The 15675-nt window shown below is 46.7% G+C and overlaps 1 protein-coding gene across 1 annotated transcript; it reads left to right on the top strand.

The window, feature by feature from the left end:
• The first annotated feature begins 10369 nt into the window (after positions 1-10369).
• LOC125536905 (glycosyltransferase BC10-like) lies at positions 10370-14832 on the top strand. The gene is made up of 2 exons (XM_048700198.1): positions 10370-11765; positions 14456-14832. Exon 1 carries the CDS (start codon positions 10607-10609, stop codon positions 11726-11728), a length of 1122 nt encoding a protein of 373 aa, XP_048556155.1. The 5' UTR covers positions 10370-10606; the 3' UTR covers positions 11729-11765; positions 14456-14832.
• The last annotated feature ends 843 nt before the right edge of the window (positions 14833-15675 follow it).

The following is a 15675-nucleotide window of genomic DNA, read 5'->3' as shown; positions in this document are numbered from 1 at the left end:
ACAGTCCCGGACACCCAGTCCTGAACACGCAGCTCAGGACACCAAGTCCTCACCGTATTCTCCTTGAGCTAAGGTCACATAGTCCTCGCCCAATCACTCTGGTAAGTCTTCAAGGTAGACTCCCAAACCTTCACAGACTTCGTTCACTGGCAATCCGCAATGTCTCTTGGATGCTCTGAACGCGACGCCTAACCGTCTGGAGGATTCACAGTTCTCAAGTGTAATAAGTCTTCAGATCACACAGACAAGAAGACTTAAGTGATGCCCAATGTTCTCTGGCTCTGGGTGGTTAGGGCTTTTCTCCTCGCTAGGAATTTTCTCTCAAAGGCTTCGAGGTGGGTTGCTCTCAAACGACAAAAGCCGTGCACTAAAATCTGAGCAGCCAACCGTTTATGGTTGTAGGGGGTGGGCTATTTATAGCCACTTGGCAACCCGACCTGATTTGTCCGAAATGACCCTGGGTCACTAAGGAACTGACACGTGTCTCAACGGTCAGATTTCAAACTCTCATGGCAACTTTACTTGGGCTACAAGCAAAGCTGGCTTGTCCGGCTCTGGACAAGATTCGCTCTCATTGTCTTCACTCGAAGACATAGGTTTTTGATTTAGGCATCACTTCAGTCATTCTGACTGGTTCTCCTGGACCCCACTTAACAGTACGGTGGTTCCTATGACTCAACACAAAAGAAAAAGAACTACGAAAGATCTAAGTCTTCGAGCTCCATAGGCTTCATAACGTGTCTTCTTTTGTCATAGTCTTCAATGTGAATATCTTCATATACCACCTTTGGCTTCAATGTCTTCATACATTTTTAGGGGTCATCTCTGGTAGTAAAACCGAATCAATGAGGGACTTCTACCTGTGTTATCCTGCAATTCTCACAAACACATTAGTCCCTCAACTAGGTTTGTCGTCAATACTCCAAAACCAACTAGGGGTGGCACTAGATGCACTTACACTTCCGCTTTCGGTCTACGAGGGTACGTGGACAACACTCTCCCCTCTCGTTGCTATGCATCACCATGATCTTGTGTGTGCGTAGGAATTGTTTGAAATGACTACGTTCCCCAACAACAGGTTCAAGTTGGTGACTAGATCTATGGAGTTTGACATGTCATATGGATGAGAGTTGACCATGGAGAATCTGAGAAAGTGGTGGACAGTCTGAAATTGTCAAAAGATGAGGGAGTACATGGCCGTATATTCTGTGGTGTTCAATGCACATGGCGAAGTGCGGGTGACAAGTACAGAAAGAGGCGGAGTGTTATAGCTATGGGACATGTCAGAGACTATTCAGGAAAAGGATGAGACAACTGTGAATTTGACTCAGGGTGACACTGGGCGACGGTGAAATTCCTTCAAGTTTTAGACAGATGGTCAAGAAAAAGTGGTGACGTTGAGTTCAGGTAACTCTTATATGTGGCATCCAATATGTGAGTTGTTCACTTTCACGCAGACTGTGGTCGGTGTGTGATGGTGTTGAACGGATTCTCCAGAAGTTGAGAGCACAAAGTAGAGTATTGAGGAACTTAATTTTGCTCGAGCAGCAGCGGTGCTCATGACATATCTCAAGTCCAATGTACATGGAGGTTTGATGCACGGACGAATTCAAGGTGGTGGAGAATATTCGCCAAGGTGGAGTTTGTTAGAGTTGTGTCAAATATTATTGTACAAGGTAGGTTACAGTTGGACTTGGTTTGGGACTGTGTGTAGACAGGGTAGGAGTCGTGTTCAAGTAGGACACTTGTATCCTAGACCTCTCATATATAGCGGTGGTAGACACACGATGTAACCTATGCCAACATAATAGCACAGGCACGCGGGGGTGCCAGCGGTGTGTGCCGGCACCCGGGTGGCCGGGGTGCGGTATTGTAGCAGTGTCATGGGGAGGAGCGCCCGTAGTCAGGCCTCGGGGATGTAGCCATATCGGTGAACCACTAACAAAATCTCGGTGTCGTGCTCGTTGGATTGCTTGGTCCTCGGTAGATCGATGGAGCGTCTTGGATTTATTCTAACACAGGTCGCCATCTAGTTGAAGTAAGAGCACCGCTATATGCACAACATTTTTCGTCAGAGTTCCGTACGGCATCGAAGATCAGACCATAGATGCATAGTGACGAAGAATATTACATTGACATCAGATAATAAAAATGTCCTACACGCAACACTTTTGTTGAAGTAAATTTTGCCTAGATGCAATTGTTCCTACACACCACCTCCAGCATGTACACCTTCAGGGACCTTAAGCATGTCATCTTTTTTCTGGTCCAGAACAACAGCTTCATTAAGATTAGACTCTACGACCATGACTCTAGGATTTTGTTTTGTATTTGCTTTCGTGTATAAATTGTCCTAGCATATGTGGTGCTAACCTAACCTGCACATATATCCTAGATGATGATGTTTTTTTCGACTTTCATGCTGTAGTTGAGTCCGTAAAGGACACAAACCCCAATCCAACTGGCACTTGGTGTACAAATATTGAACTTGAGATTGAATTTTCAGAGATGAAGGGATCCGTAAGGAATTTTTCTGCAGGGCCAATAATTAGAGGGCCACGTGTCTTTATGGGCCAACATTAAGCGGCCCGCGTTCGCCCCCTCGAGCGCCTTTCTTCGCCCTGCCCTTTGCGGCTGCTGGATGCACGTGTGCATGCATGAGCCTCTCTCTTTCTCATTAAGGCCTCCTTTGGTTCATAGGATAGAAAATTTTTAGAAATAGGAAAGTTATAGGAAATGAGATGACATGTATCTCAAATCCTATGAGTAGTAATGGGAAAGGAGATGCCCTTTGATTCACATCATAGGATTTTTTCCATTGAGTCTAGGCTAATGTTTATTTTCCTATGAAATGTGGAGGATAGGAAGAATTCCTCCGTAGGAATAGGATTCCATTCCTACAAACCAAAGGGCTCTAAAGAAATTTTTCTATAGAAATCTTATCCTATGAAATTCTTATAAGATTCCTCTAAACCAAAGGAGGCCTAACTCTTTTTTTTGCGGGGGCCTCTCTCTCTCATTAAATCGCCCCTAAATTAACTCCGCTTAATCAGCTCATTAGGCTCTCCTTATACACCCCACTTAATTAGCTAATTAAGCTCTCCTTATATACCCCGCTTAATTGGGCGAATCTCGTTCCCATTATTTCCACAATTTTCTTCCTGGGAAGAGACCAATTCACTCTTATTAACCGCTTTTTTTTTGCAAAATCATACATGTGTTTTATTCCAAACATACAGGGTTACAATCGAGAGGAAATAAGTCCTCATAACATGGAGGACATCTCCACATCCACACCCCAGTACATGACTCGGTACGGCTATAGTTTGCCATACAATCTGCTACCCTCTTTTGAGCTCTACTAATTTTCTGTGGAACAAACTCCTTTTCATTCATCATTGAATTGATTTCTGCTACTAGGTGTCCATAAGCCGAACGAGACAAGCTATCACTTGAGAGGATTGATAGCGCTTCGGAAGAATCAGATTGCACCATTACTTGCCGCTTTGTATGTTGTAACACTAGGGCCACCCCCTGCATAAGTGCATGAATCTTCGCCTCCAACGCCTTGTTACAATTAAAAATAACATGGTAGGCAGCAAAAATTACCGATCCGTCGTCACGCCGCAAAATCATACCAACACCCGCACTACCATCCTGAGATGAGTAAGAGCCATCAACAGACAAGGCAGTCCAGTTGGCCGGAGGATGTGGCCAAGGGATTGTATGCCCCATCTGATGTACCATTGGACGTACTACCTCCTCCCCTATTAACATTTTACCTTTAATAATCTCATGCATACTATGATTCCTGGCAAGATCAAGTGATTTGTAGTAACTATATAGAAAATCCATAGTGACCTCAACGGGTGGTACTTCCTTCCCATGCACAATGTCATTACGTAGCTGACATATCCTCCATACAAGTAGAATTACCATATCACGGGTTTTGTTATCACATGTCGCCAATACATGCAATATCCACTCTCTTTGTTGTTATCTACTAGCACATCATCCCCAGGAAACGGCCATATTCCACGCATGCTTTGCCAAACCAGACGCGCCTGAGTGCACGCAACCAGCGCATGAAAGGAGCCTTCACTTTCACCACAACACACCCGGCAACGATCTATGGTGCCCAAATGGCGAAACAACTTGTTTTGTTCCGTTGCAAGAGCTCCCGACGCGGCCTTCCATGTAGTTATCCTCATCTTCAGAGGGACTTTAGCTCACCATATAAAATTCCATATGGATCGTTCTCCCTCTGGATGTATACTAGATGCCCCACCCGCAAACGAAACATCATGGTCTTTCATTGGGAGACGATAGGCACTTTTAACAGTAAAACGTCCAAATTTCTCTAGGAACCAGGCAAGGAAATCAACACGATTCCTCGGTGACGTATGTATCCTCAAAATTTGTTGCACATCCATGTCCCAGAAATGCTGCTGGAGATGCTCTAGATTCCATCCACCATTATCAAAAAGGAAATCTGAAACTCGATTAAACCGACAGTTTCTTTTCGGGGTGATCGGTCGTAGGTCGTTACCCCTAGGTATCCAAGGATCCCGCCACGTACATACCATAGAGCCATCACCAATTCTCCAAATAATTCCTTTTTTCAATGGTTGAAGGCCATACTCAATGCCTTTCTAGACATCCGAAGAAAAGCCAGAAAACACTGTATCCAGAATATTTCCGTTTGGATAATATTTTGCTCGAAGCAGGCGAGCACACAAACTATCCGGGGTTTCAATCAACCGCCATGCCTGTTTAGCTAGCAAGGCTTGGTTGAAAGCGCGCATATCTCTGGACCCCATGCCACCCTTCGATTTTGGAAGGCGCATTTTATCCCAACTGAGCCAAGCCATTTTTCTCTTTCCTTTATCAACTCCCCACCAATATTGTCTCATCATGCGTGTTAAATCATCGCACACAGAAGTGGGCAATTTGAAGACACTCATAACATATGTAGGGATAGCTTGCTCAGTAGACTTAATTATAATCTGCTTATTTCCTGAGGACATGAATTACTCACTCCAATCTACTAGCTTCTTACTAATTCTCGCTTGAGTTGTTTCAAACCTACCTTTGTGCATCCTACCTTCTGGCACTAGAAGGCCCAAATACTTTCGCTCAAAGACCTCTTTTGTAATATCTAGGATTCCTTTAATCCCATTTGCCACTGTCTCTAAACAGTTATCAGAAAAAGGATGGAACACTTTGAAGGGTTAATAAGTTGACCCATAGCCACTGCATAAGTGTTCAACAAACTTTCACAATTTTAGCTTGTTGTTCGGAAGCTCGAAAAAATAATAGAGAGTCATCCGCAAATAATAAATGAGAGATCACCAATGAACGTCTACATATCCTTACACTTTCCATACTCCCGTCCATAATTGCTTTGTTGACAAGAGCAGAGAAAGCATTAGCCACAAATAGAAACAAAAACGGAGATAAAGGATCACCTTGTCGAAGTCCTCGTGAAGGTATGAAGGAATTTAAAAGTTTCCCATTAAACTTCACCGAGTATCTCACTGAACAAACACATGTCATTATCCATGAAATCCACTGATGTGAAAACCCCCACTTAAGTAGGGCCTTCTCCAGAAACTCCCAACCCACCCTATCATAAGCCTTGGAAAGATCAAGCTTGTAAGCACAACATGCCAGTGAATTAGCCTTCAGATTTTGTATATAATCAATGAACTCAAAAGCAATGATAGAATTACCAGAGATCAACCTTCCTGGAATAAATGCACTTTGGTTCTCCGATATTAACTCGGACAAAATGGGACGCAATCGGTTAACCAAACACTTGGAGACAATTTTATATATGACATTACATAGGCTAACTGGCCTAAAATCCTTTAGCTCCTTCGGATGTGGAACTTTCGGAATTAGAACAATCGTCATATCATTCACCCCGTCGGGCTTGATCCTAGTATGAAAGAAGTCCAATACCGCATCAATAGTTTGACCCTTCAAGACAGCCTAGTTGCATTGATAGAAACGTGCCGGGAAACCATCCGTACCTAGTGCCTTTAGGGGGGCGATCTGGAATAAGGCATCCGATATTTCCTTTTCCGAAAAAGGTGCACATAAGTTTGCATTCATCACCTCCATCACCTTTGGCTATACGCAATCCAACAGATCTCCAGACGAGAGCGTTGGGTCTTTTGTACACACCTCCTGAAAATAAGACGAGGACATCCTTTCCATCTCTGACGGAACATCGCACCATGTGCCATCAATCTTGCGTAGTCGCTGAATATGGTTACGACGTGATCTCCATACCGCTCTCCAATGCAAATATTCTGTATTGCGTTCACCTTCTTTAAGCCACGTAATTCGTGACCGCTGAAGCCACATCATCTCTTCCCTATACAAGAGTTCATCTAGGGCATTCATCTTTTGTTTTACAACATGTCTATCTACATTACCCTCCTACAAATTGGTGAGTTCAGAGCGCGGTTTTTCTATTTCACGGTTAACATGACCATAGTTACGCTTGCTCGAAGAACGCGAGCTCATCATATGTTTCAAGGAAGAAGCAACGGAACCCAAGTTACCTTGGGGATTTGATTTTGCGCACAATTGAGCAACTATATGTGGGAGGGCTGAATCCCTCCCCCACATGATCTCATACCTAGGAACGGAGGGACGTCACTGGTCAAAAGTCGGTACTATTTGGATCACCAACGGACAATGGTCCGAACATGAAGACGCCACGTGCACCACCTTAGTGGCCGGAAATAAGTCCCTCCATCGCTCATCAGCGCATGCTCAGTCCAGTCGCACCTTAATATTATTATTTCCATATTGCCCACATTATCATATGTAAACGACATACCTGAGAAGCCAAGATCCTCAAGTTCACAAAGCTGCAAACAACCTCTGAATAGTGCCATCTGTCCTTTTGACCTTGATGCTCTTGAAAAGTGCTCATGCTGCCAGAGGACTTCATTAAAGTCACCACATACTAGCCATGGTTCTTGTGAAGCAGCCTTTAATCTCATTAGATGATCCCACCCGTGATGACGATTTTCCACACGTGGTTCACCATACACAAAAGTTTCTCACCACCGTTTATCCATACTACTATCCACAACCAGAACATCAATATATCTTGGGCAAGAATCTAGCACCGTAACTTGAATATTTTCATCCCAGTATAGTGCCAGCCCCCCACTCATACCATCACTGTTAACACCAAAGAAACCTCTTAGACCAATTCTCCATTTTAACTTTTCCATCTTAACTGCAGCCTGCCTAGTCTCACTGAGGAAGACAAGCTGGGGGAGTTGGTTTTTGAGAGAGCCAACACATCTCGAACTGTCCGGTGGTTCCCCCCACCCCGGCAGTTCCAAACCAAGAGATTCATTATGCCCAGCGGTCCTCCTCGAAGGAGGCCGCCGATATCCCTTGTGTTGCATCATCCTTGTTAGTCTTAGCACGTTTACTACTCATGCTACTCGTCGTGGAGTGATTCTCTGACAAGTCACCGCCCGTGCCATCAGTAATAGCCAGCAGGCCAGGCGCTTGAGGCACACCAGTCGGGTCAACAGTAGTACAAACACCCGCCAAGTTTAGACGTTTCCGGACCCCCTTGTCAAGATCCATGCTCTCTTCCAAAGTTTTATTCTGGCTGCTATCTGTATCCCCCAACTCTGGATCCATCTTTTCAGTGGCCGAGCTTTTCACCATAGGAACTAGCTTTGCGCCATGGGTGTTTACAGTGGAAGGAGGTGCATACACCCGAGTTTGGTGTTCATCAAAGCGTGGTATGTTAGGTGTATCTGCATAAAGCCAGTCCCCATATTTCATGTTTTTAGCCTCATGAACACCAGTGCCACACTCTTTGAACTCATGTCCCACCAAGCCACGGACTTTGCAAAATCGTGCAAGTTTCTCATACCTAACCAGATACACCTGCCTCTCCTTTCCACAAAGTATACTTACAAATTTTGTTAAGGGCCGACGAATATCATGTCTAATCCTAACTCTAACATAGTCTCCTCTCGTATTGCTCTCCAGACGCATGTCCGGAATTTTACCCGCCTCTTTGAGCAGCTTCATAATAATCTCCTTCTTGCAATAGCCGTCGGGAAGCTTATGAATCTGGAACCAAATCGGCATGTAAACGTTGCTGACATCCTCTGTCTTACTAAAGCCATCATATGGGCACAAGAGTACAGCCCAATTCCGAAACAACCATGGTCCTTGATTAATCATACGTTCCCAATCTCCTAAGCATGAGGCCTGGATGACGAACAGGTTAGGACCAACTGGGCGGAATCTGATCTCCTGTGCTGCATTCCATGTCGCTCTCATGTCTTTGTAGAAGGCAGATTGACTAAAGGACTTATCTGTATGAACCTTCGCAAGGGCTAACCAACGAACACTGTCATTGATCTCGGGATCATCCTCATCGATCTCCACATCATGAAAATTGTCTAGATCTAAATTTCCAGCGGCCACACCACCGCCATTGGTGTTTGACTGCGCGTCAGATGGAGAAACCATGGCGCTAGGCGTTGGGGATCAGCCACGATCGAGAGCCCACAAGCGCCTGTTGAGAACCTGGCGGGGACGGACGTGAACGGGAGTCCTCGAGCACCTGTAGAAGCCCTCGAGCGGCAGAAAACCCGGGCAGGGACAGATACGGTCGGGAGCCCACGAGCGCCTATGTAAACCCTATGAGAACAGATCCGATCAGGAGTAAAACTCGTCGGCGATTAGAATCGCCAAAGAGGACACGTAACCCTAGCTGCAGCGTAGGGGAAAAACTGACCCCCCTCCCCCTTGAACAGCACTCTTATTAACCGCTTCTATATGCCTACTTATTGATATCACGTATATAAGCTAGTGAGATTTTATGAAAAGAAGCGAGATGGGATAATATATAAAACATGAATATATTTCCATTACACAACCATGAGTGTGTCCAGTTGAACTTGTCCTTTAGAAAATTCGGAAGGAAGAAGCAATAGCCCATTCATTATTAGATAGAGATAGAGATTTTACAAACATAGTCAAATTTTATAACTTTAACTTAGGATAAAATTAACATTAAAAAAAGAGTACAAAATAAAACATAAATGGTTACGGCGGTGGGGTTTAACCATGTTACCTCCCGATTAAAAAAAACACGTTACCGACTAGCCAGAGCATATGGAGTCTTCATTAGCAAATAGCAAGCAACTAAAAAAGTCAGCAAAAGAGTCAAACCATGTAGGTCAAAGCATTGAACTATGGGTGGGCATAAAAGTGTATGTGCCCTCTTCATCGACTGATACACTTGTGCACTAGGTGACGGAGAAGAGTGACACAGCATCTCATCATGCATATATGGTTTTTTAGCACACCATGGCTGGCGGGCGGACAGGTTTTTGCATGCTTCACAAGTATGATATGGTCGAGTTTCGAGCAGACTCCAGCTTGATGCATGGGGACACGCGTGGGCCACACAGAGGATCGATGCGCCGCCGCTGCTGTCTAGTCCTAAGACTAGTCATAGTGGGGCGTAACCCCTTAGGATAGTAACATGCATATGTTATTAGTCTATGTTATTATTTTCACAGTGGGTAGTAATATATGTGTTGTTTCATGCATTATTTCATTTATTAGGTTGTAGACTCATCTTTTTTGATATGTGTGATGTTACAGTAACTAGCTATGTTATCATATACCTTTTTTTTTCCATTAATTACATGTCACGTCATCTATTTTATCAAGATAAGTGTGATGTTACCATCTATATTACTTCCACTAGATAGTCTAAAAGGATATAGATACAATACCGATAGACACGTGTGCCTCTCCTCTGCCCTGCCGGGACCGACGTGCATTCGACGAGTCAGTTCGCAGCGACCCTGTTGATCTCAACATTGAATTCTTCGGTTGCTGGCAAAATTCTCCGTGATGAATGAAAGTATATCAATTGCCTGAAGAAAAGCGAAACTGACGGGGCCCAAATTAGGCAACTGGTTCGGATCCGATTCCTCACTACCACACCGCCCGATTAACAAACCGCACTAGTAGGACACAATTATCTTACCCCGCAAAAAAAAGGACACAATTATCTTGGCAAATCGCATCCGACGGCCCGTATTCATCCTTACCCTCAAACTCGGCCCGACAGCCATCCATCCTTCCTCCTCGCCCTGCCTTTCCCTCCAAAAAATACTACTAGTACTAAAGCCCTGCCTCTACACCCACTGCCACAGAGACCCCGCCAAAACACGGGCCTGCATGCCACGGACCGAAGCAAAGAAAATCCCGTGGCGCACTTGATATTCATTCCTGCCTTGCCTTCCCTAAAAAATATTGATATTGCTGCCACGTCGGTGTCCGCCGAGCTGAGAGTGAAACAAAGACAAAGAGAAGGAGAAAGCGAGAGGAGAGGCGGACGCGAGACGGGACTAGCGCCACTCCATTCCACTTCCCTCCCTCGCTTGCCTTCCTTCCTATCATAGCATTCCTAGATAGACAGATAGAAACCCCCGATTCTGATCGCCGGGATGAGGTTCTGACCCCCGATTCGGTCCGTCGATTGTGATTTCCCCTCGATTTGGTGCGGGATTAGCGGCCGGAATTAATCGCCATGACGGCGGCGTCGCCGATGGTGCTGTCCCTCCTGCTCTTCGCCTCGCTCACGGCGCTGCTCGTCCTGGCCCCTCGCGCGTCGTCGCCGCCGCTGCCGCTGCCGCTGCCGCTGCCGCTGCCGCTGCCCGTGGTGGTTGGGGACGAGGAGGCGCCGGCCGCCGCTGGGGGTGCTGCTGCGGGGAGCAGCGGCGGGGGGGCGGGAGTTGAGGAGGGACCGGAGGACCTCGCGCTGTCCCGGCGCGTCACGCTCGACGCCGGCGAGGGCGCGGCGGTAGCGTCCAAGGTGGCCTTCATGTTCCTGACCAACTCCGACCTCACCTTCGCGCCGCTTTGGGAGCGCTTCTTCGCGGGGCACGCCCACCAGTTCAACGTCTACGTGCACGCAGACCCGGCGGTGAGGCTGCGGCACCCCCCTACGCCTTCCTTCCGGGGCCGCTTCGTCGCGGCCAAGCCGACGCGGCGCGGGGACCCGAGCCTCATCGCTGCGGCGCGGCGGCTGCTTGTCGCCGCGCTACTGGACGACCCGGCCAACGCCTACTTCGCACTGCTCTCGCAGCACTGCGTCCCGCTCCACTCCTTCCCGCGGCTCTACGCGGCGCTCTTCCCGCCCAAGGCCGCGCACCACCACCGCCTCCCTAGCTATATCGAGGTGCTTACCGGCGAGCCCCAGATGCCCGCGCGCTACGTGGCGCGGGGTGACGACGCCATGCTCCCGGAGGTGCCCTTCGACCGGTTCCGCATCGGCTCCCAGTTCTTCACGCTGGCCCGCCGCCACGCCGTGCTAGTCGTCCGCGAGCGCCGTCTCTGGCGAAAGTTTAGGGAGCCGTGCCTGCCGGAGTCGCAGGACTCTTGCTACCCGGAGGAGCACTATTTCCCGACGCTTCTCGACATGGCCGACCCCGCCGGCTGCACCCGGTACACGCTCACGCGCGTCAACTGGACCGACAGCTTCGAGGGCCACCCGCACACGTATGCCGCGCCCGAGGTGTCGCCGCGGCTCGTCGCCGAGCTGCGCCAGTCCAACAGCTCCACCTATGAGCACATGTTCGCGCGCAAGTTCGCGCCCGACTGCCTTGGCCCGCTCATGGCCATCGCCGACACCGTCATCTTCAAAGATTGATCGATGCGGTGCTCTGCATCATAGCTACACGTAGGAGGTACGTTCTGACGCCTGATTTCTGTAATGTTTGAGGGTTCTAGACACTACTTATTGGTTATGCTCGTTAGCCATGCATGTATTTCAATCACAAATTTGCAGCCCATAGATGATCGAAACATATTGCAAATGTCATTTCACTCCCCAAATTTATTTAAGATGCTCCAACATGACTGAAGAACACTGAATACTTTTTTATGGGAAAAATCTCCTATCTACTTTAGTTTCCATATGTAAGCATGTTGCTTCATTTAATTCGTGAAGAAATGGACAACTCGATTAGGCTGGTCATAGTGGGGAGTAACTTAGACTAGTGTCATATGCATGACACTAGTCTAAGTTACTACCTTCATAATGCAAAATAACATAATAGTAGTACTACCTCTCTCAGTTTACAGGGCGCGTGCGTATCCCTAGGTCGTCAATTTGACCAACCTAATACAAATCATATATTATAAAAAATATACCAACATAAAATTCGTAGTTTCTACTTTCAAAAGGTATAATTTTTGTGTTATATAGTTTATATTAGAGTGATAAAATTGGCAACCTAGGTATACGCGTAGGACTTGTAAACTGAAACGGTGGTAGTATCATAGATGACTTTATTTATTAGCTCATAGACTCGTCTTGTCTTGGAAAGCGCTATGTTACAGTAACATATTATGTTACCACCTTTCATTAATTACTTGCCACATAAGTAGAATTTTCTCGAAGTGTGCTACGTTACTAGCTAAGTTACTCCCACTATAACTAGCCTTAGTCTTGTGCTCTCTCGATCGATGAGACCATGCGTGTACTCCCACCGGTCCTTTTTACTCTGCATATTAGAATTCTCTGAAGTCAAACTTCATAAAATTTGACTGTATTTATATGAAAAAATATATACATCTGCTATGCTAAAGTTATATAATATGAAACTTTAAGTCATGACACATCTAGTGGTATTGATTTTAGATCGTGAATGTTGACACTTTTTTCTACAAAGTTGATCAAATTTTACGAGGCTTGACTTCAGTTAAATCTTATATGCATCTTATATGCGAACTAAAAAGGACCGGAAGGAGTACGTGTCAGAACTCAATAGTCAACAGCGATATGCTAAGACCGGACTGGGATCAGGTGACATGCCTCTTGGCAGTCACGGGGTAACTTGCGGCTAGCCATCCAGCGTTCCTTTGCGGCCATCCAGCGTTCCTTCTCCATCCAACTGCCGCCAGCGACCAAAGTGAAAAAAGGCCAACACTAAGCAGTTTTTAGCGCAACAACCGAGAACTGAAAACTGATTTATACGAGTTGTTTTTTGTACAGGAAAAACTAGACTCAACGTGCAGGGACATCAAAGAAGTAAAAATTGAACAATTTAGTAATACTTGTCATTACAAATTACAAGTAATTAGCATAGAAATTCTGTAGCCAGATCAAGCACACATACATGCGTAAATCAGCCCTAAACCTATGCATGACGTGGCCCGCCTCGGCGGCGTTCAACTCGACCTGGGGTACGTTCCGCTACCCTGGTGGTGGCGTCGGAGGAGCAGAAGGCGGAGGCGGCCTACGAAGCCGGCGGGCGCATGCGGAGGAGGTGCGGCGCCGGCGGGCGTTGCTGACGCCGGAGCAGCATCGCGAAGCCGCGTACGCCTTCGACTTGTCATACTGGGCTCAATGGTTCGCCTTCGAACACGAGGAGGCGAGGCGACGCGGCGTCCGCGAAGTCGACCGCAGCGTGCCGCCGCCCCTGCTCGTCGCCCGCGAGGAGGATCAGGAGGCGGAGGCCGCCTACCAGGCGGCAGTTACGGCTGTCTTCCGGGAGAGCGAGGAGGACGAACAGCGCAGGGTGGCGGGTGGCGGCGAACGAGGAAGAGGAGGCGGCATACCTCGAACCGTGGCGCCAACGACGGCTGGCCGAGGAGCGCCGCAACGGCACAGGCCCCCGTGATAGCACAGCCGGCGGCCGACATAACCGCCGCTTGGAACACGGCATTCCTTGAGGCCGGCCCTGCGTCGACGCTCATCGACCTCACGTACTGCCGTCGCTTAGGGCAGCGCGCCGCCTCGTAGTTTAGTTTGTTTTTAATTTTCGTTAATGCAAACGTGGATGTGTGGACTCTCACCGGCCTTTGTGGCCGACTTTTAATGTTTACTTAATGTCTGTTTTTATTTGCGAAATGCCTGTATTTTTTTTCCATGTCGTCATAATGGATCAGGCCAGCGTTGGGTGCAAGCGTCGATCTAAACGCGTAAACGGATGTTGGTGTCCGCTGGACCAACTCAAACGGACAAAAAGACGGATAAAATCACTCTTCGTTTAGTCGGCACGTTGGAGTTGCACTTATTGACTTGAGCGAGCTCGCCTGTTCCTCTTTTTCACTGCGTCGTTTCCGTTGCTCTGAAATTGCTAAGCGTTGGCTTTTCTCGCTTTGCTCGCTGGCGGCCGTTGGATGAAGAAGGAACGCTGGATGGCTAGCCGCATGTTACCCGGTGACTGCCAAGAGGCATGTCACCTGATCCCAGTCCGCTGAGACCCCCTGAGTGCCGTATTCAACGACTGTAACGCAGTGTGCTGCTACGCATTGTCTTGCCTTTTGACTAGTTTTCCCTTCAGATTAGAGTAGTTGGCTCGCTGTATATTTCAGTTCTATTGGCGAAATCGAACTACTCCTGGCTAAGAAGCCTCATTTGCTTTTGCAGGTCTATCCGTTAAGAGTTGCGCGTGCGAGAAGACGAAAGCAGTGTCGTTCTTCTCCGTCCAATCTTCACACGGTTCAGACTGGTGCTTTCCCTCTGTGCCCTCCACCGTTCTTCTCCTCCTGGTACTTTTATGTAGACTTAAGTGGCAACAACCTAATGCAAAGCGGCAGGTGTTGCATCTGATGGTCAGTCCATCCATCCACTGCATTTTTCCTACCTCGTGCGGCTGCCTAAGGCTGCTGTTCTGTTGAAATGCGTAAAGGGATGGATTGTGGCGGTGTTCTGTTCAGCTGAAACGGAAAAGGAACTTTGTACCGGTTTATTTCAGCTTGTGTACATAACCAAGGAATGAAATAATCATTCTGCATTCAAGTTTTCGTAGCACTAGCACCGTGACTCTCATTGTTACTAATATTATTTTCTGGAATGCACTATATTTTTTCTTTGGACAATGGGTTGATTTTATTAACTAGAAAATGAAACATCAAGTGGATGAGCACATACTCCCTTCTTTCATCTGTATAGGGCTTAATGCGTTTTTCAAGATCGTCTTTGACTATTGATCAGATTAATACTACATGACATGCATAATGTAAAAAAGAATATTATTGAAAACTTCTTTCACATACGAATTTGACAGTATACTTTGTATACATTGTATGTCATATGTTATTACTTTAACATTGGTCAAAGTTAGGCTCGAAAAACGCATTAGACTCTATATAAATAAAAGGAGGAAATAACTAAGATGTATGTCATATATTATTGCTCTAACATTGGTCAAAGTTAGTCTCGAAAAATACATTAGACTTTATTTATAGATAAAAAGAGGGAGTAACTAGGATGCACTACTTCCTCTGTCCCGAAATATAGGTCGTTGGACAAATCGTTCCGACCAGGTGAAAACCAGGGAAATGACCTTATTACCACCGCTAATCGTCTTCCACCTCTGCCCAGGTCCTCTGCACCCACCTTCACTTCCGCGAAAAATCCTCCACCCAGGTCCTCCTCTGCCCTTCCCAGCGCAGGGTCGCCGGTGCCGCTCCTTCCCTGCCGCTGCCGTGGGAGTTGGGCACGCGAATATCTGTGTTAATTCTGGAAACAATTAATACTCCACTGCACTGCTAATTTTGGAACAATATTCCTCAAAAAAATTGGAAACAATAAATTTTGGAAAGGATCAATACTCCACTGACAATAAATTTTGGAAAGGATCAATA

Source organism: Triticum urartu, chromosome 2 (genome assembly GCF_003073215.2).
Source record: "Triticum urartu cultivar G1812 chromosome 2, Tu2.1, whole genome shotgun sequence".
NCBI lineage: Eukaryota > Viridiplantae > Streptophyta > Magnoliopsida > Poales > Poaceae > Triticum > Triticum urartu.
The sequence above is the reverse complement of the archived record's forward strand: the minus strand, read 5'-3'. Positions and strand labels throughout refer to the sequence as shown.

Bases quoted from the DNA above. Each gene is read 5' to 3' on its own strand.
- LOC125536905 (XM_048700198.1), top strand. From the start codon at position 10,607: ATGACGGCGGCGTCGCCGATGGTGCTGTCCCTCCTGCTCTTCGCCTCG.